Genomic DNA, 22,950 nt, shown 5'->3' with positions numbered 1-22,950 from the left:
AATATAAATTATATAGAAGTCTCAGATATATATAAAATTTATATCAATATTATATTATATATAAAGAAATAAAAACCATAAACTTTAATATATTTTTTTTATAATTTTTCAATAACATATTATCTAATAAATAGTTATTAAAATTGACAAAAAAAAATGTCCACTCATAGTTTGTCATGTGTCCTGTCATGTCATGGTTGTGAGAAAGTTTTTAGTCAATTTAAAGTTATACATTTTTTTTTTTATTCTGACTGATAAATATGGTTTAAATTTTGTGGTATTTACACTGTATATTCAAATAAAATAATTACTAAATTTTTATTTATAGACACATAGTTTGCAACTTGGCATCATTTATATTAATAAGATAATAAGATAATAAGTTTTGACAATACATGTCACATAGTATAAGAGATACTGATAAATGTATTTGAAATTATAACAATTAAATGATAACTTGGTCTAGTGTGTATGATATATTTTAATCGTTGTAAAAAACTAATAGGCGAAATAATCAAAAAATAACATCTTGTGAAAACTGAAAATGCTACATATTTTGTGAAATAAGAAAAAAAAACATATTAGGTGAAAACTGATAAGCATTTTTATAATAACATGGAATATTTAACCCCTTAAATAATTAAATCAAAATATGTCTATTTCAATTATAAACATTGGAAAAATGATAATTATAATTTGGAAGGTGCTACATACCAAAAACATTTTGGTAATAATCCACTTGAATTAAAAGAGCATTTCGATTCCAAAATTGTCCTTTAACAAATAAACGATGTTCAGGTGTATCTTTCATTCCACATTTTTTGTGTGCGTCTTGTATTCCACCTTTTTGTGTAGAAGAAACCATGATATCATTATAACAAGTTTGCACGCAACATTCAGTCTCACTCTCACACTCAACCTTTACTTCTTCGCTTTAACCACAACCATGTCAACCAACACCACATATATCAAATAGAAAATTAACAAGATCTACCACACGTGTCAACATTTCATCATGTCATTTTTTAAAAATGATTTACAACATGCTACCACCACTTAACATGTAAATAGGCATGCATCATTCAGGACTTTAACACCAAAAAAAGGGTTTAGGTTTAATGCATAAAAACAGTATCATCTTTCTTTCTTAGCAAGCCAAAGATTAGATTATATAATTTTTTTTGGCATAATCGCTTTACAAGAACCAATTGTACAAAAACTTCAATCAATGGGAATCTAGTTTTATGGAACTACAAAAATGCAAGTGTTCATATGAAGATGCCAAATCTTGATGCATTTCTTCTTTGTTATACAGCGGTGCGGGCCCCTCTTAATCCTAATGCAAATCAATCTATGTTTTAATACAGGAGACAGAGATCATAAAAAACTTGTTCTTTAAACACTAAAGAGGAGTTTCATTTTTGTCTACTCCACACTGACACTATCATCAGCATTCAAGCCACTCTCAATGGGAATGGGAATACTTTCACCGTCTGCAGGAGGGGTTTCAAGTTGTGTTGCTTCATCATCTGCCTTGCTGCTATCAACTTCCATCTGTGTTTCAGCCTCCTTTGCTTCTTCATGTTCCCCATTTCCCACATTCTGCATATCATCATCCTCCTCACCATTTTGCTCATTTGTTGCACCAACCATTTCTCCAGAATAATCTGAAAACTGGTTGCCCATCATTCTCGCCTAAACCAACATCCAAAAAAATAAAAATCATCACCAACTTCACTCCAACTCATAAAAAAAAAAAAATCCACACCAAAAAAGACAATTATTACCTGATACACTTGATGCATTCTAAAGTTAACGATTCCAGCCATTTCATCAATCCCACTCACAAAATGCGTGGGCCCCGTGTCTTCAACAGGACGATCAGTAGCAGGTGCAACCTCATGCAGATTGAGTGCAAGCAAATCAGGCCTCTGGAGTAAAAGATGAAAAGTGGGCTGCAGTTCATAACACTGCTCAAACAGTGACCTCCTACAAAACACATAAAGTCCCAATCGAGCACGTGACATTGCAACTATCAGTCTTCTAACATCACGAAGATGCCCCACAAATCGTGTCCTCACAAGAGACAAAAGAATAAAATCATTCTGTTGACCTTGAAACTTGTCAACCGTTGCAACCTGTAAAAAAACAATACTATATTTTCAACACAAACACTATCAAAGGGAAAATACCATAATTTATGTCCTAAACTGACCTTGTGTGGAAGGCCAATGAAATCATAAGGAGCACATCTTCTATTAAGAACATCACGTATGAGAAGCTTCTGACCATTATAAGTTGTCAAGATTGATATTTTATTTGCAGGGTACCCCAACAACCGCATATAAATATAAACACTAACAAGATACTCAGCCTCCCCTTCATTTTGATAGAACCAAGGAGAAGGAGCACTCTCACCTTTCCCATGGTAATCAGGCACATCCACCAACTGATAATCAAAACAAAATCCAGCATTTGCTTTATGGAAAAAGGGATTTTCCTTAACATAAGGAAGATCACCTAAATCCCTATATCTCCAGTTATAAAGTTTGGCTAAACTCGGTCTTGCTCTACCTTGTGCATTCAGCTCAATGTAAGGGATTCCTAACCTCACAAACCGTGTAAATAAACTTTGATCCATGTGGCTGTATTTTTGGAAAGCCATGTTTTTAACGACAGGTGGCAGTTGATGATGATCACCAATCAGAATGCAGCGTTTAAGTCTTGAATGCCCATCTTCTTGTCTTTGAAGCAACATCGGGATAAAAGTTTCTATTTCTAGAATTTGTGCGCTTTCTTCCATTAACAAGTTGTCATACTTGAATCCCAGGTGTAAAAAATCCTTTCTTTTTAAAGCTGCATGTGTACAAGTCATTGCCACAATCTTTGCTTGTTTTGTCATGAGGTGATTCGCTCTGTCAACTTGTGACTTAAGCAACTCAAACGCCCTGCATTCATCTAGCTCCTGGAAGACGGTTTTCAAATGACGAAAACACCCTTTAGCAGCACGCATGTCTTCTTCAAATGATGTTCCATTGAAAACAGGATTTGGGGTGTTGGAAAAGAATTCAGTGAAGGGGAATTTGTCTTTGACAAACGAGGGTTTATCTTGATTTTTATTGCAAGAAGCTAGAAACTGTTCCCAACGTGAGTACACGTGGAGCAACCAGAAGTAGCCAGCTGTCTCACAAGTGTAACCAACATCTTCAGGTAGTTGTAAAGATCTTGCAAGCCTTTCAACTTCACTAAGAAGCTCTAAACGTCTCACAAGCATTGCATTCACACGCCCTTGACGACTGAAATCAAGATCTGTTGCAAGTTCTTGCTCCCCTTGACCTAATCGAAGAAGATAACGAGCTGGCACATCCCTCTGTCAGATTTTTTATTAAAAAAAAATCAAAATTAATTTATATGTAAGAGATAAAGATATATACTTTGAATGTAAATATGGAAACTGTTTTCATTTCATACCTCCATTATTTTTTCAAATAGGTCATTCAGAGCTTGATTTGAATGGGTGATGATTAATGTCCTCTGAGAAGGGCAATTGTGGTAAAGTACATTCAGTATCTGAACTGCAGTATCAGTCTTTCCAGTACCAGGTGGACCCACCACCATTGTTAACCCCGGTTGTATCCCTGAGATTATTGCTCCAACCTGTAGACAAAGCAATGATGTCATTCACAAAATATCTTATAAAGAACAAAATTAAAGATAAACACAAAAAATACCTGTGTGGGGGTAAATCTAACAGAGTTTTGTTTTGGCTGATCTTGAGGATAAGGACCAGGGTCAGGAGGTAAGTAAGCTTCAACAATAAGTTTTTCTTTTTCTTTTTCTTCTTCAAAATCCTTCACATCAACTGAATCTGAATTGGACTTCTCATTTCCAGAAAGAGCATGAGTATTTCCTTTAAGATTTCTAGGAATGTTGATCCGAAATGGAGGGCCAGGATTCAAGTTCTCAGTGCCATCTGCATTTGTAAACATCAACTGATACTCTGAAAAACATTCTCTAACATGATCAGCATCAAGAAACGTGTCTTTGAAATCAATGGTTTCAAGAAGATCAGGCATATTAGTCCATTGAGCTGCAGAAGGATCCCCATATCCCAAAAATATATCATGCAACCATTTAGGAACAATACATGTTTCATTCATGAGATCTCTAATACTCTCCAATATTGCTTTGAAATTGTTCTCTTTCGGTTTCCTCCTCATCAAAATATTAAAACTACCATAAACATCTTCAGCACCTTTCTCAGCAATATCAGTAACATCCATATGATATTGAGCAGAATCAAGAGCAACAGTCACAGTTCTCAAATCCCCTTTTGGTGGTTTCCATTCATCTCTCTTAATTCTACCTGTAAAATCATTCATTAAATTCCCTTCCTCATCACGCATTTCAATAATCTCACATCCTCTTACAAACTGTAACCCTAGTTTTTGTGGGACCGATGCGTTTTCCGCTTCTTCAGCACTTAAAGGTTCAAAAGAAGGACGAATACAAAGCAAGAAAAGCACATCATGTTCCTTTAACGCATTCCATTCAGACCTTATCTGTGCTTTGTAACTTGAAATGGCAAAAGTAACCTCAGCAGTTACAGATGAGGGCTTTACTTCACCAATATTTGGTTGTTTCACTTCAGTGATTTTAAATTCGTTAATGGGAACAGCCATTCTTGACCACCCACGAAAAGCAGGGTCCCCTTCATTGTTGGTGTATGCAAGAAGATGTGGAACAGCTTCTTGAATGTCCTCACGGATTTCATAAGTGGATTCGAGGCGAAAAAGATTAAAATTTCTTAAAAGGTAATCATGAAGGGTTAAAAACTGTAAATTTAGTTTAGGAAGTGCAAGGCAACCTTCACCAGAGTAGTTGATACTAGGGACAAGACTTTCATCCCACATTATCTGTTCATTTGGATAAAGTGGTAAAGCATTTATTGATTCCTTTTGAGACTGTTGTTTCTCAAAAAAAGAGACCATGACTTCAATAAGAAAGTCAACTCTTTCAGTCCATGGATCATTCTTTGAAACCAATTTTAGCTTACTGCAGACTAAGTCACGCAATTCATCAGGAGAAAGTACAGATAATTTCTTTGAAAGATCAGCACGCCTATCAATTGCACCAATGTTAGCAAGTGCAAGTTCTTTCAATTTGGGTACTTTTTTAAATGAAAGAAGCTGAAAAGCTTGAAAGCGTTCATAATGGGCTTTAAGAACATCATCATCTGTCATTTGTTTCCCTGAGTTGTCATCGATTTCAAAACCTTCATAATACTGCAGCAAGTCAACTAGCTGTGCGAAAAGCTTGCCTTTTTCATGTCTATAAAGAACACTCAAATGACATTTCGCAACCACCGCCACATCAGCAACAAGAGCCTTAAAGTATCTGTGGACAATCATTCATCAAGATAAATAACAAAATATGAAGATGAAAAAAGTAAATAGCAGATAATGTATTAACTATGTGAAGATGAGATACCTCCTGGTTGGAAGTTGGCTTAAAAGATCAATCAAGAATTCCATAAACCTCTCACAATACAAGATTGAAGCTTCATTGATTTGTTCCAACCCATGAACTTTGGACCCTTCATTGTCATCGTCGTGATAAAATACCTTTGAATCAAGCACCTCTAGAAACTCTTCAATGAAATTCCTTAAGAACTTCACTTCTAGCATTACTGACATATCAAAAGATTCCCCTCGTTTCTTTGCCTTCTTGGCTTTTTTTGCAATTCTTTTCCATTTGTCTATCAGATCATTATCAAGACAAAGCTCCATCTTAAAACAAATCAAAAGAAAATTACACAAGTAAATATGAGAATCAAGTTTCGTGAAAATGAAAGAAAAAAGTGTATGGACTTACCTGAAAACGACCAAAGGATAGACTATGCCAGCAATGAAGACTTGCCAATCTCATGACTTTCTTGCTTACTATATCATCCTCCAGACTCTGTAACACAAAAGACAAGAAACATCAATTGACTATATATTGAGAGATAATATGCAACAAGATATACAACGACTTTTACCTGAAAGGCATTAATCATGAAAAGTAGGTAATTTGTCTTCTCTGCAATACTCAAGCTTTTTCCCTGCATTGAAGTTATAATGTCAACCATTAATCTTATCCTATGTCAGTAGCTACCCGGAAAGCAAAGACACATACCTCCTTTAAGAAGAGAACCCTCTCAAGAAATGCCTTAAATATATCTTTCCTATCATAAAAGCATATCCACGCAGCAACATTTTCTCGAAACTGCATCGCCCAAAAGGATAAAGTTATTATATAAGTCACTATTCATGGACTTCACCTTCTAGTTCATCATTTGTTTACTTAGCACAGGAATTCAAACCCTAAACTTATAGAGAAAAGAGTATACAGGGGTACTGAGCTACTGATACCTTCTCGTTAATCATGAGAATCATTGACATGACATGCTCAAATGATGAAGTATCGGGATCGAAATTTGGCCATAGGTAATTCTCCAAGTACTGACTTACTTCAAGAATCATAACCCTCTGCAACGGCACCGTTCTCCTCATCCTACCACTTTTGTCCTCCTTAACCAGCAACTCCGTCTCATAAATCTCCTTTACAAGCTCCGCACTAAACGGAGGTTTCTCGTTGTTTGATGCCGTATTAGACCAGTTCGCATCGGCAATCTTAGTGAGCCGGTCCCGCTGGATTTCAACAAGGGTCATCGAGCTTGGCAGATTGGTACCTGGTTTTGATTCCGGCGGCCTTTCCGGAACTGCTTGGTCGGAACCACCGACGGTAACGGGGTACTCAGCAACGCGGTGGCGCCTGAAGTCGAACACTCCAGTTCCGTAGACTTTCGTCATTGTTCGGAATTCCTGGATCGACGAAGTGAGGGTCTGCTGTCAGTACCACGTAGAAATGTTCAAAAATCAATGTTAGCGTATGGAAGAACTTCAAACTGGACGATTCTGAATATGGGTTTGAATGGAGTTCTTTCTGAAATTACGTGAAACCCTACTCGCCTCTGATAGAAGTAGTACAGTGGGTCGTAGAGAAGGCGGTCGTGAAGGCTCGAATCCAAGGGTGTTCGGATTTGGGTAATTTGGGTAAATAGCGGAAAAGTCATACCAAGGGGCCAAGGACGTAACATTTCCTAAATAGTTGAATTTTAATCCAAGTTTTTTTACCTAAATTTTTTTTACTAAAAATGTTTTTTAGCTTTATACTAACAAAAATAAGTTTATATAACATTTAAAAAGAAATAGCTTAATCTAACCATTTTTTAATGGTTTTTGAAAAAAAAAATAACATCAATAAAATTAATTTTGAAAAATTATCATTCGGTCTGGAATATTCATTTCGGATCCATATTTTGAAATGGTTAAACGGGTATAGTGATCCGACCTAATAACGTGGTTCCCTATTAGGCATGAGCAAACGGACTGAACCGGATGGAACCGACCCAACCCGGACCCGACCCGGGAACCGGCTTCGGCCAAAATCAAGAACCGAACCGACCCGGCGGTTCTATCGGTTCCAGTTCCGAATCCGGTTTTTGCCGAGTTTTCGATTTTGGAACCGGTCCGATTTGGCACGCTTCTTTGTGGGGCTTGTAACTCATTCAATTTTTAACCAAATCAAGCGTTTTTATAGTCTAAACTTAACTACAAAACCTAAACTACGTGTAGGAAAAAGATTCAGGTCAAAAAAACTTAAATTGAGTGAATTATGCACATTTGAACAACAAAGTCAGATTACGTTTAATTGCAGTAACAAAAAAATTCTGATTTGAGACCCTTCCTTGCGGGGCTTGTAACTCATTCAATTTTTAACCAAATCAAGTTTTTTTATATTATAAACTTAACTACAAATCCTAATCTACATGTAGGAAAAAAATTCAGGTCAAAACAAATTAAATTGAGTGAGTTATGCACATTTGAATAACAAAGTCAGATTACATTTAATTGTTGAAACATAAAAAAAAATTCTGATTTGACACCCTTTCTTGCGGGGCTTGTAACTCATTCAATTTTTAACCAAATCAAACGTTTTTATAGTTTAAACTTAACTACAAATCCTAATCTACATGTAGGAAAAAGATTCAGGTCAAAACAAGTTAAATTGAGTGAGTTATGCACATTTGAACAACAAAGTTAGATTACATTTAATTGCTGAAACATAAAAAAAAATTATGATTTGACACCCTTCCTTACGGCGCTTGTAACTCATTCAATTTTTAACCAAATAAAGAGTTTTTATAATCTAAACTTAACTACAAATCATAATCTACATGTAGGAAAAAGATTCAGGTAAAAAAAAGTTAAATTGAGTGAGTTATGCAACTTTCAAAATTTGATTGAGTTATCCGGTCCGGTTCCCAGTTTTGGGCCGGTCCCAACGACCGGTTCTTACCGGATCCCGGTTCCAAAAATTGACAAAAAGACATAACCAAATTATAAATAAGAGTAACCTCATATTTGATCTGATATGTATGGTTTATAATACTTATTTACCATAAAAACAATTGGGAAATCTTCAAGTATACAGTAATTACTTACCAATTAACATGCAATTCATCCATTTGTTATTTATGTACTTGGCAAGCTTTAACATATACAAAATTACGGGTCGGACACATTTTTGTTCTTTCTAAATAACAAGTGTTATCGGCAAGAACAAAACAAAATGTGATCGTTAACAAAATTCAGATTTTATAAAAATATAATAAAATAAAACAATGATAGAAAAAATATAGTGAAACAAAATGCTACAAATTTTAAATGACCATTGTTCCTCATAAGAAGCAAAAGAATTATATGAAGTCCAGATATGGCAAAGCATGTGCAAAATTTAATTAACGATTAATAATCATAAATGTCTATAAAAACATAACAATTATAAATGTCGACAGCATATGTCTAATATATTTTGGAATGCAATACATAATATAAGTCCCAACAAATATGTTCTATTACAACGTTACAACCCGTGGAAACCACAGGTAAAAAAGAAAATTAATATTGATGATTAAAAATTGAAAAATCAAAGATTTATAAAAATTTATTAAAATAGTTTATTAAAAATGTGATACGCAAAAAACTAACAAAATGCTCCATTTGCAAGATGAAATTCACACCAAATTATTGTATATTTTCTTTTGATTCCAGCATTGGTCTCGGTACTGGGTTTTTCCAATACAATTTTATCAAAAAAAATGTTTCCTATTATTAGTCACAGACACATCATGCTTTTGATTGAAAACACCATCATTTCCTTTCAGGTAACATGTCTTGAAATGCAATGGAGTTTCACTTTGTTCCAAACTCCACCATCATAATTTTATTATGAAATTTTAGGAACCTGATGACTATAGCTACTTGGAAAGTGTGTTGTAATGCTTTTTTTAACATACTTTAGGAAGTTAGTTTTACTCCCAAAAGCTAAATGAGCCTACACCAATTAATCAATAGAGGTGTAGATAGAACAAAGAGAATAACAACAAAAAATAACAAAAAAAAGCTAAAAACATTAATTTATGAACCTATTTTGCGTTGTTAAACATCAAGACTTACTAAGGCATAACAGAGCCCATGAAAAGTTGCAGAAGGAATACATAGCCAAGCTACATCAAGTCATTGAGATAGTAAAAAGTACAACTTGTTTTGCATCATCATCATAAGAAAAGAGTCAACAAATCAAATGATTGCTTCTTTCTTGGCATTCCTTCCACTAATTTTTCCTACAAGAAGAAAATTTAGATTATGTTCTACTATCGGGGAAAAAATGTCAAATAACATTAACTAACGCCATAATATTAAGTTATTAACCAATACTTTTAGAGTGGATAAAAAATAAACTGTTATAAACAAAGTAATTAAAATCTAAGTGTCTGCTGGGGGTATTTTGGACAGCTTCAAGCAAAAAGGAAACAAATTCATAATTAAAAAAAAAACAGTAAATTTAAATCATTATTCAGTTCCATTTTTTGATCAACCAATTTTGCATTATCAACATGTCATGTAAGAACCTCCTAAAATAAAAAAGAAACAATCTAAACAGAATTATGATAATTTTTTTTCCCAATTGGAGATAATGAAAAATGAATATACCGTGAAATGAGTCTTCTCACCTCAACTTCCTAAACCAATTTCATAAGAAAAAAAACCTTTTTCACCTATTCTTTTCCCTCTAAGGTAAAGTTTCATATTGCCAATGAACATCTCAATGCCATTGAGAAAAGAGCTTGTATTTTTATATGATTCTTATAAAATCCCTGAAAATGAGCCCAAAATTGTGTAAGAATAAAAATATAGTTGTACAAAAATACTAAAAGTTAATACATACTTACCATCCTTCGGGAATCACTAACCACATCTACATTGGGCGAAGTTGGAAATGTAGCAAAACCATTTGATAAATACCAATTCAGTATAAGTCTTATTCTTGTGTTGGCAATCTGGTGTTCTACAAGAAAGAAGGAACATTTTAAATAAAAAGTTTAGATACAATGAAAAATTAAATAACCTTATCTAAAAAGTTTAGATACAATGAAAAGCAATCAATTTATGATAAAAAAAATAGCTGCAAACTGATATATATATTTTGGTTCAAGCGTTTTGTCAAACAGCTGGTATGCATTTCCCGTTGTCACGTTACTTTATTTTATGAGGCCAACGACTCTGTCTTCCACAACTCTCTAAACACCATTGCTATCATCTTTCAATCACAAACAAATTCCAAGAAGAAAATAGTGATAGATTAGGTAACGATTAGGTTAGCAACAGTATAAGAGATGATTCACTGACCATATAAAACTCGTCCAAACCTGCCCTCGTTGAAGAGGAAGAAGGAATTACCAGGTGAACAAAATCAACATTGAAAAAAATCCATAGGATTTAATATCAATAATTCGTCCAAACATGAGACCCTCGTGAGTTGCCATTTCTATTAAATCGTACTCAAAATCAGCAAAATTTCATATTTCTAACACCTAATTGATTTATAATACTCACTGGTAGCTTCCTTCAAGGCTCTAATACTTTGTCGAGATGTTTCATTGTTTTGTATAATTAGCCTTGCAAAAAATAAAGCCCCGTCATAATCAAAACAGAATAAAAACAGTTGAAATTAATCGAAAAATCAAACAAAGTTATCGTGGTAAAGTTTTTAGAGTCTCGCTCATAGATAGATGAAGAGAGAAATAAGGTTAGATTCATACCTAATAAGGTCGATTTTAATGAAGGGTGAGAGCGTATATAGAGGAAGGGTGGTGACGGTGGGTATGACGAATCCTAGTAGAACGGTGTGTAGCGGAGATACAACTATCATTAGGTCCTACGACAAGAACCAAAAACCCTTGAAGCATGAGAATTTTGAGGGTTTGAAGGAGGAAAACGATGGTGTGTGGTAAGAAGGAAGGTGGAGTGAAAGAATGGGAAAGAAGAAGCAGTCATACCTTAAATTGAGGGTTGCAAATCTTGAAATATGAATCGATAAAAGGGAATGGACCGAGATTTAAGGGATGCGGGTGAAATTGGGGCACAAACAATCAGGTGTATTTTGGATTCCTGATCTTTAGGAATCACAGAATTGAAGGAACTGAGAAAAAATCGTGGGAAGAAGTTGAAAGAAAAGGACAATATGGTCAAATCACATTGAAGGAAAACTAAACGTAGAAAAGGACACGTGACAGTAGAGGTACTATTTTATTAGAATAGGGGATTATATCTAAATCATTAAATCCAAATTGAATGCTTTTATCCTATTGTATAGTATTATATATTGTGAATCCCAGTGAGTCCAAATTCCCCACATTCACAAACTCATTTAATAGCCTTAGCCTCATACGATGGGATCAGAACAATCCAGTAAAGTTTCACCCGACCAACTGATCCAAAGCTTAAAAACCAAATAGATGAACTGATCCAAATCTAAAGCAAAAAGCATACCAAGTAAATACTTGAAATATATAATTCCTTTTTTATCATAAATTTCATTTGACTTTTGAGGGTTTTAACATGATGCGGGAAAACCCCAACATAAAAATAGTAGTCTACTTTGCTTTGTTGTCACGGTTGAAAATTATGATCATTTTATCACTTTGTATATGACATACTGTGATTGGATAAATTTGTTAAATCATTGACTTAGTGCAATGACAAAAAAGCCTTGGATTATTGGTCAAACTAACTTTCAATATACAATGTGTGGTGTAATTAGATAGATTTTGTTAAATCACATTGATTTAGTAACCAAAAAATGTAATATTAATATAAAGAAATGAAAAATACAATGACTATAAGGGCATCCACAATGCATTGAACTCAATAGAGTTCAATGAATTGTCACATCATCTTTCTACAGTCCATACAACTCTATTATTTTTTTCCTACAATACATTGAACTCCACAAATTTTAGTAGAATGTTACAAAATGTAATTTATAGTAAATATTTAAGAATTAAAAACTTTCTTTTTTTCCATTGAAGAGTTCAATGGTCATTGAACTCCAAATCCATGGAATGCTAAGGTGGCATTTCATAATGGTAGAGTTCATACATTGAATGACACATAGATTTGTCACCTCATTCGACTCTCCCATTAAACTCATCATTGAATGCATTGTTGATGCCCTAATACATAAATAAATAAAAGTTTATTGCTATATGTGAATTTTGTATAGTCCCGGATGCAAGAAATGTAAAATTACTTTTATATATTCTACTTTTAATTTTTTCTATTACAGCATTGTACTTTTGTATAATCTACCAAATTATAGCAATTTTCATCTGATTTTCCATGATGCAACTTATCTGGTATCCCATTATCTATTTGACTGGTCAGCTTAAATACTGATTATTTATATCCCTTGCTAAATGAAAAAAGAACTTGGATGAAATCAAATTGATAACTTCAAATAGCAAGTAAATCATGTGTGGTTAAATTCTCACCAGTGAAGCTGCGAAAGGCATTCGCAGTAACCTGTAGTTGAAATAAAATTCCCAAAGAAAAATTGTAAGTCCCTAATCTGCTTGTGTATCAATCAGATCCGTTTGATGGTGTGGAATCCCAATCAAACGGATGATGTCAGATCAAATAGAAGAGAAGAAGAAGAAGAATATGATGAATCTTGTATGTATTGATATGAATGAAGATCCGGATACAAGATTCACACACACTAACACACACTCTCTTTTATCTCTCTCTAGAACACCTTCAAATACACACACTTAAGTTCCTCTAGTGTTCATCAATCTATTCCTCACACCCCTCACCCCTATATATACTCGACTGGGCCGACCTTGGGTTTACGGCCGTAAACGGAGTTTACGGTCGTAAACACCCATTGGGCCGTAAACAGAGTTTACGGTCGTAAACCTGTTTACGGCCGTAAACACTATCTGGCCGTAAACCTGACCGTAAACACATATAATATTACAGAAAATTACAATCAACTAGAAAAGCAAAGTATAAACCATATTTTTGACCCAACAATCTCCCCCTTGGTTTATAGCTTTCTTTTCTTTTCTCAAATGACCCAACAAGCTCCCCCTAAAAATTAGCTGGCTTTTCTTCATAATCTTCATTGGGAGCTTGGCTTCAGCTTTAATCTTCAAATTCTTCACGACTTCAAGATGAACTTGATGAATCTTCAATGAATGACTTCATCTTGAGCAGTTGGGCTTTTCTTCAGAATTTGGCATTGAACGCACATTGGGTGAGGAGGCTTGACGTACTGATTCTTGAAAAATAGCGCTTTCAGCTTGAGAATCTTCAGAGAGAACATCAGAGAAAACAAATCTTTTGGATCACTTCAGCAGGTTTAAGATATCAGCAGACTGATTGAGGAGGCTTCAATGCAATCTGTCACATAATCTTCAATTGCAGCTTCACCTTGCTTCTGGGGTTGAAGGATTGAATGTCGAAAGAATAATCTTCATTTCTTGCTCCTTCGAATGCGAATTCTTCGATGCTCACGGATGAAGCCTTGGCTCAGAAATCTTCAACACAAACTCCATGAGTCTTATCTATACCTGAAATCACTTTTCAAGACAAAACAAAACTAAAAGAAAACTTAGCACAAAAACAAAAATATTTTTGGATTTTTGAATTTCTTAAACAAGAAATAAAACAGAAATAACACTTTTTTGGATTTTTAATTTTCTGATTTTTGTTTGGTTTTTAAAATTTTTAATTCTCCCCTAATATTTAAATTAGAAGAAACTATGAACAAATTTAACAAAAATAAAAATGATATTTAAGAGTGATTTGGGATCAAAGTTATTAGACAACCCTAATCCACTTTTCGGTACCTTTTATCTTCACATCTTTGTCTGGTCGATCGCCGGTATTGTTGTCCACTTAAACACGAAAAATTGTGACAGATTTAGGACATACTATTTGTTATAAGACAAGGTGAACCTAAGTTCCTAGATACTATATCTGATCCTAAGTTCCTAGATATTACATCTTAAGGACCATTCATCTGACAACGACCAGCGATATTGTTGTCCACCTAAATTGAGCAGCGAGATCTACAGACAATCTGTAAGTGTTCAATTGTTAATTGTACTAGAACATGGTTCCCGCTTCCTGATATGCTCCAGTAATCAGGGACTTCCAGAATACTCCTTACATCGGGTGAGCAGACAATCATTAAGATAGAAGATAGATTTAGAATGCATATGCTATACACCCAGGTCGGATTTCTTCCAATCTCGCAGAGGGTGAAACATATGACTAACTGAAGTTTTAGAGGGATTGAGAAGTAGAATGGTGCATATATTGTGTACCAGGTCGGATTATGAGTCACGCAAAGGAGATAGTATATGGCTAACAGACAGAAAGAATTGCACAGATAGAAGATGCAGAGAAATAGAATTGCATATGTTACAGTCCAGGTCGGATTTTGAGTCACGCAGAGGAGGTAACATATGACTAACAGATAGATAGAGAAAGAAAACGATTTTCTACAGACCTAACTCAGCGGAATTTACCAGTCGCCCCATCAATACCGGAATTAAGGACATAATCCGCACATCGAGGAAAAGTTAATCCACAGTTCCAGATACGAGTTCTTTAATATGACCAGTAGATTCCCATATATATCTCCCTGCTCAACCTATCCAAGCGTCGTATTGTCAGGCTAAACGGATCTAACTAGGTCAAGATTTGTCAAGTCTAAGAATTTCTTAAGTTCAACTCTGCCTAGTCAAGTCCCTTTAGAATCTTTCGTGCCTACCAACGCATCAAACCCAGAGCATAGACCCTTCAACTTTGGGTACGTTACGCAGACTCAGATTGCCTGTTATCACTAGATAATATCACTTCCCAAAACATCTCACTCAAACTCATTTCATTAACCAACATATTTTTGGATTTTTTGGATTTTCTAATGTTTTTGGATTTTGTTTAAAACTTTCTAATTTTTTGTTTTGTTTTTATTTCTCCCCCTAAATTTGTGCATAGGAGAGAAACGAAAGTAAATGCGTAAATTTAAACTATCCTAAAACAAAAATTAGTCTTTAAAGCGAATCAGCTTAAGAAAAACTCAGGAGTATAGAGAGGAAAACTCAAACCGTAAGTCACCGATTGAATTTGCATCCAGAAGGTCTGAGAACAGCACGCATAATCTCAGAACAGATCCGAAAATTCTTCATGTCATTAAGCACTAACCCCATGTGTGATCCCTTCTTTTCTTCCTTTCCCGCAAAGGACACATACTCCCAGACAATGTTCTGAGTGTTGTACAGTTGAGAGATGTCTCCTATCATGTGCCAGGAATAGCCACTACCAACAAACCGAAGTCTGATGATATGCCTCCATAGCTACTCCGACACAGAGCGGGATCAGTTGGTCTTTGGAACCCAGTCCATTTTGAAACTGGGTCGACCTTTGTCATCCTTGCACGGTACTCTCTCCCATGACATATCCTGTTTATCACAAACAGAAGATGAAGAAATATTAGAGTCATTAGTTGATTTGGGAGAGTGAGCCTTTGGAACCCATTTGTAGTTGGGTTTAACCCATTTCTTTTTCGATCTGATGGGTGGCTCAATACTTGCTTTTGATCTTGATGTCGGCCGTTGAGATGACTTTGATTTTGACTTCACGGGAGCATCTCTTGGATTTGGCTTCTTGGCCGACATTTCCTTCTTGCCCTTGGGAGTTGGATTCTTGGCCTTCTGCGCGTTCCAGTCATCATGGTCTGAACGTGACCTTGAGGGGTTTCTTTTGGAGTATCTCCCTCTTGGCGCGTTCTGCCAGCCTTGTGCGTAGTAAGGAACGTATGCGCGATTTGGACAGTTTCTGGCAATGTGTCCAGCTGTTCCACAGTGAAAACATGGCTTTTTCTTCAATGTGAAGTTGTTTCTTCCTGCCCCTGGTGGCGTATCCTTGCCTTGTCTCTTGCTTTTCCCACACGCACAGTTACAGTAGGCACTCTGTTTCACTGGAATTGGTGGCCTGTATTTCTGAACAGCAGGTTGATCAGAAGCAACTGAGTTCGAAGCAACCGATTCAGAGTTCAAGGAGATATTGGTTTGTTCAGTAGTATTCTCCTTGTTCTCATCCTCTACTACTTTACCTGTACATGAAGTAGATGTGCTAGAAACAGGAACATTAGTATTTTCAAACAAATAATCAAATATGTCAAAAAAATTTAACTCAGCATGATCCGATGCAAAAGCATCAAAGGCATCACAAGATGTATCATCAACTTTATCTTCAGAAACAGAAGGTTGTTCATTGGAAACAGAAACATCAGGTTCAAGCTCAGTTTTGTTATCAGAAACAGAACCTTCAACTTTGTGCCTTGACTGATCTAAGGATTGATCTGCAGGGGAAGTAGAAACGTCAGTACTTTCAACATTAATAAATCCTCCTGAGACGAAACCAGATGGCTTGCCATAAACCATAAAAGATTCATTGGCAATCTCATCTTTGGACAAGGATTGATATTGATATGTGTGATTATAAGGAGGAGGTACACTATCATATCCTAAACCCTTAGACTGATTTCGTTTAAAATCCATGCAATGATCGATCATGTTGGCAACTACCTCGCTTGATCCATCAAATTTTTGAAAAGCAAAGTTTGCAGAATCAAAATCTTTCTTTAATGTATCAAGCTCGGCAATTAGCGCATCATTTTGTCTTTTAACATAATTGTACAGTTCACATTTCTCACTGTATTCTGACTGAATTCTTCTAAAATCGTTTATTTTAGTTTCTAACTGGGCTTTAAGGGGTTTTTGTCCTTTCCTGAGTTGATATCCTTCATATCTCAGGTCCTCAACTTCTCTTTTTAATAAATCAATTTGTTCCCGAAGAAATTTAATCGTAGTTTCACAAGATGGAGTACATGAAACTTTAGTGACTGGAACGTTTGAAGAACTCATCATTTTTTTTTAAAAAAAAATATGCCCTTTAACTAAAAACTCAAAAGTCAACCTCAAAAGTCAAATTTAAAAAGTCAAACTCAAAAGTCAAACTTAAAAGTCAAACCGAAAAGCTAAATTTGAAATTTTAAAAGTCAAACGAGAAAGTCAAAGTTTAAAGTCAAAGGTCAAACTTCAAAGTCAAAACTTTAAGTAAAAAGTCAAAAATAAAAGTCAAAATTTAAAAACTAAAATTTTTGGTTGAAATTGGAATTTAAAATGAAAAGAAATCGAATTTTTGGGCTGATTTTGTCAAATTGCGAAACTTGGATGCGAAGAGGAGTGTTTAAGAATTAAAAATGGGAGGAATGAACGAAGGTGCAGCTTGGAAGAGTTGGTAAGACGCGTGACTTGATGAACTAGAGGTTCCGGGTTCGATTCCCGGCATCCTCACTTTCGCGTCCCCCCCTTTTTTAATAAAGGCACTGTTCGGCTTGCTGCTGCTGAGCCGGCTTCCCTAGCCGCGATCCGAGCCGAACCGAGCCGTTCTCTAAGCCGCAAACCGAGCCGAGGCGCAGACGATCCGAGCCGTAACTGCCGACTGTAAACTCCGAGCCGCCGACCGTAAACTCCGGCGACCGTAAACACGTTTACGGCCGTAAACTCCGGACCGTAAACTCCAGCGACCGTAAACACGTTTACGGCCGTAAACTCCGGAAAACCCTAGCCGCAGCCGCCGCCGACCGTAAACACTTCGGAAATCGCTGTTCTTGACGAAAAACAGCGTTTTTGCCCCTTTTTGCTCCAAAACTCGATCAAAAACTCGTTTTTAGGAAAAACGCGAAGAAGAAACCCCCCTTATTTTGCCAAGATCTATCCAAAAACGCAGGAATTTTTCAAAAATAAGATCAAATAAGCTCCAGATCTGACAAAAATTGATTGATACAACCAAGCTCTGATACCAATTGTAAGTCCCTAATCTGCTTGTGTATCAATCAGATCCGTTTGATGGTGCGGAATCCCAATCAAACAGATGATGTCAGATCAAATAGAAGAGAAGAAGAAGAAGAATATGATGAATCTTGTATGTATTGATATGAATGAAGATCCGGATACAAGATTCACACACACTAACACACACTCTCTTTTATCTCTCTCTAGAACACCTTCAAATACACACACTTAAGTTCCTCTAGTGTTCATCAATCTATTCCTCACACCCCTCACCCCTATATATACTCGACTGGGCCGACCTTGGGTTTACGGCCGTAAACGGAGTTTACGGTCGTAAACACCCATTGGGCCGTAAACAGAGTTTACGGTCGTAAACCTGTTTACGGCCGTAAACACTATCTGGCCGTAAACCTGACCGTAAACACATATAATATTACAGAAAATTACAATCAACTAGAAAAGCAAAGTATAAACCATATTTTTGACCCAACAAAAATAAATATCATTGGTGTCAACATAGATGTAGCATCCTAAAAATACCGAGTAAAAAATCATTTTAAATAACTCAAAATGATTCACTTATGGTTCAAAAGACGATCAGAGTCAAAGTATTCTAAAAACATTAAAGTAATTCGTAAACATTCAGTGCAGAATAAATCTCCAGCGGATGCAGTGCGATCAAACCGGGCCCTTCCTTTTGAAAATAGAAGTACCTGAAACATTTTAAACATAAACCGTAAGCACAAAGCTTAGCGAGTTCCCTAAAATACCACATACCATTCAAATCAGTGGGGCTAGCCATATGGTATGTTTCAACCTAATACATATCAATGGGCCCAGCCCTGGGTATATTTATGATGGGTTTTACATGCAATAACGCGGATAAGTCCTTATAAACTTAAGGATACATACAACCTATTAGATCTAGTCACAACACTATTGAAGTAACATTCTATTGAACAACAAGAAACCTATAACCCTAGGTAATTTCGAAAATCATAGAAGATTACAAACCTTTTGATTGTTGTAGTAAACAATCAAACAATCCTTTTTGAAAAACTCTTGGAAGCTAGCACCAGATATCTCGCGCCTATGATGGTTCACACCCAAACCCTAGCAACTAGGAAATTTGAAGAGAGGAGCGAGAAGAGACAAAATTTCGACTGGCTTCTTAACTTGTAGGTTGGCCGAAATTTAAAGGGTGGAGGGCCCTTATTATAGCTGACCAAGAAACCCTAGATAACCCTTACTTGATTAAAATAACAATATCTTAAATCATGTAATTATTTGGTTTCCTAATAATCTCAAAGGCATGTTCTAGAAGCCTTATTTGACTCCTTAAAATCGTCCATCACTAGGAAGGTTCTAAAATGCCTTCTGCTTAACTATTAAACAATTACAGCTTAGGTCATTGCACTATTAATTAACCCAATTAATCCCTAAATAAATTCTAATTAATTTTTGATTAATTTTTAAGTAAATAACATTATTTCTAATTAATATATTAATCTTATAATATATTAACAAAACATTTATTGTTATTTATTAAACATATAATAAATCAAAAAATCAGTCTCTCTCTAAAAGTAATCATATTCAATTACCAGGTTTGAGGGAAACCTAAAAGGACTTTGTTAATAATTTAAGTATATACCAATTTAGTTATTGGTTTGGACACCTAATCCAACAATTTCAACCCAATACACATCAATGGGACCGACCTTGGGATATATTTCAACCCAATATATATCAATGGGCCTAGCCTTGGGGTATATTTTAACCCAAACATACATGCAAAAGTTACAAAGACAATTAGCATTCTACACAACATAATCTAGTGGGTCGGCATTGGTGCCTTCGAACCACGAGTACAATGAGAATACTCACCTCGATCGGTAAATGAATAGATCTCGCACACGAGCTGTCGGTGCTAAAGTCTCTCCCACTAAACATATCCAAAACCAAACTCTAATTAGCAATTAAGGTAAATACTCCAACTTAGAAATTCAAATACCAAGATAAATCCTCATTTGGGCAAAAGACCATTCTATCGTTCTAAGTCCTCAACCCCTCACAGTTGACCAAAAGTCAAATTGGTCACAAAGTCAACGGTCAACCTTTCGTCGACTTACGTGCGGCGTACGTTTTACTCTACACAAGGCGTAGAGTCTTATCTAGAAAACGGGCAAGAATTAGGTTACACTGGGTGTAAGCCAGATTACACCCCGCGTACGGCATCCATTGCCAAACTTTATTTTAAGCACTTAATACATTAAGACATTTCACTCAAAGCTTAGATCTGGTTCTAATAGCTCCATAATGGATAAAGTTTCAAATTTTATCCATTAGGATGGACCAAACAACCAAGATCTAGTCTTTAAGTCTCAGATGGAGCAAAAATGCATCTTTCTCATCTTAATCCATTAAGTCTAAGTCTCCAACCTTCAAATTGAATTAATCTGATGTTTAAATGGATAAAGTTTCCAACTTTATCCATAACAAGGTCACAAACTTTCAAGATCTAAACTTTATGCACTAAAATGACCAAAAATGCTAACAAAACTTGCATGGCTTAATGAACAAGCACCAAAGCACAACTTTCCAACTCCAATAAGTCCCAAGAGTGTTCCATATAGCTCAAAAGGTGTTAGAGTTCTTACAACTCTCAACACACAAGCTCAGGGGACCAAAAAGTGGCAAATATGTCAAATAACTAGATCTATGAAACCAATGAGCAAGTTTGAAGCTTTTTACTCACAATGGTCTAGGAATGAAGTAACCTTGCTGGATCCATACTTGAACCCTTCTTCTATACAAATTGCCACCACCTTGTTCAAGATTTCACCTTCCAATGGAGATATAAGCTCATAAATGATGTCAAGGCTAAAAAAATGAGAGTAGACTAGTGTTTCTCAAGGAATGATCTTAAGTAATGGAGGATGGTCATGAGAGGATTTCCCATAGTTAGAGCCCTTAAATAGGGCTCAAAACCGAAGAATTAGGGTTTTGATCTGCCGTGATTACGCCCTGCATAACCTAAGTTACGCCATGCATAACCCATCAAGAACACGATCCACACTTAGCAAGTTACGCCTTGAATAACCTTGTTATGCCCTGCGTAGCAGCGACACATTGCGTAACTTTCTTACGCCCTACGTAGGACAAAAACCCCCTTATTTCCACTTCAACTTCAAATAACCATAACTTCTTCGTTTCAACTCCTTTTTCGGCGTTCTTTATATGCACAAAAAGGTATTAAAGAGCCTCATAATTCTGTCTAATTAGTTTTGAATTAAAACATACTGAACTAAAATCCTTAATTTATGAAAGAAGTTTGAAACATCATTTTTCCCATTTTACCCTTTGACTCCAAAACACAAACCAAGGGCTTGGATCACATAACCAGTATTATCAACATCGAATAGGGTATAACCCATATTCCCTTGAATCCCAAGGCGTTTACTTGGTCCATTTATTGCCCAAAATCCTGAAATAAGAACTTCTCAAAACATGATGTTACAATAGACATAAATAAGAGTATTGGAAAATATATATAATAAAATAATAATATAATACCACATATATCAATCAATACGCATTTGTGTCTCCACTCACATCCTTACTTATCTTGATTGCATTTGGTTTTATCAAACTATAGAGAGTCATCAAGAACCAAAAGCATGATTATAATAAATAAATTAAACTGAAAAAAGAATGGATCATACGTGCATTTGCTACCAATATGGTCAATGTTCTTTGCAAGATAGAATCTATTGTTTCGATACATACACAAAGGATCGATATCTTCATATATAACATATATTTGTTTCAGATCTGAAATGTTTAATATTTGAAAATCTTGTTATAATCACCAGGAACAACATTTTTTTATCACACATAACATGTAATTTATTAAAATGTAGGGAAAAATATAGAAAAACATACATGAGCATACATGTATTGACCGCTGCATGCCTAGTTGACCAAGTGTTGACTTTTGACATTTTGACTTTTAACAGTTAACGGTTGACTTTTGGCAAGCTTGACTTTTGGCCAAACTTTAGTAGAATTGAGTATTTGACTAAGGAAATGTATCAATTTGTCAATATGTAGCTTATGTTAATTGTTTTGTTGCTAAGGTTTATGTTGAGCTTCTGTTGTTTAGCTCATGTGAGTTTTCTCACTATATGTCACACGCCCATATCGGATGGCGGAATCGTCTGAGGGTTGAACGAGAACATAGTATCACGATAATTGAATACGTCGAAACACAAGTACATAAACAACCATCATACATTATAATTAGATAAGTTACATGTTCCAAATGTTAATTGTTTCGAATCTAATTACTGTATGAAAACAAAATAAACAAGCGTGGCGTATTCGCGTCACTTCCCAAAAGCTTAGTCTCTTCTAACTAATGATTACCTGAGAATACAAGTGGTTTTGAAAGTGTCAACATTACGTTGGTGAGTTCATAAGATTTTGTAGTGAGAAAACTGGGTATTTCCTTTGTAAATTCAGTAGTGTTCGTAACAAGAAAAACAATATTTTCTTAAATATAGATGTGTTTTTAAAACCATAAAACCATAATGCAATAGTAAATCTTTACTTATATCGAGTATAAA

At 35.3% G+C, this 22,950-nt stretch overlaps 1 protein-coding gene across 1 annotated transcript; it reads right to left on the bottom strand.

Annotated features, from left to right (window-relative positions):
* Positions 1-1,208: 1,208 nt before the first annotated feature.
* EMB2765 (P-loop containing nucleoside triphosphate hydrolases superfamily protein) lies at positions 1,209-7,075 on the bottom strand. Its single transcript, XM_079041602.1, has 10 exons — positions 6,414-7,075; positions 6,178-6,267; positions 6,041-6,103; positions 5,875-5,961; positions 5,491-5,789; positions 3,732-5,397; positions 3,472-3,657; positions 2,216-3,370; positions 1,788-2,138; positions 1,209-1,695 (listed from the first exon to the last, which is right to left on the bottom strand). The coding sequence occupies exons 1-10, from the start codon at positions 6,852-6,854 to the stop codon at positions 1,426-1,428; spliced, it is 4,608 nt and encodes a 1,535-aa protein (XP_078897728.1). The 5' UTR covers positions 6,855-7,075; the 3' UTR covers positions 1,209-1,425.
* Between the last annotated feature and the right edge of the window lie 15,875 nt (positions 7,076-22,950).

This window comes from Lactuca virosa, chromosome 4, assembly GCF_052849685.1.
Source record: "Lactuca virosa cultivar CGN04683 chromosome 4, Lactuca_virosa_CGN04683_v6, whole genome shotgun sequence".
NCBI lineage: Eukaryota > Viridiplantae > Streptophyta > Magnoliopsida > Asterales > Asteraceae > Lactuca > Lactuca virosa.
This window is presented reverse-complemented; position numbering and strand designations above follow the sequence as displayed.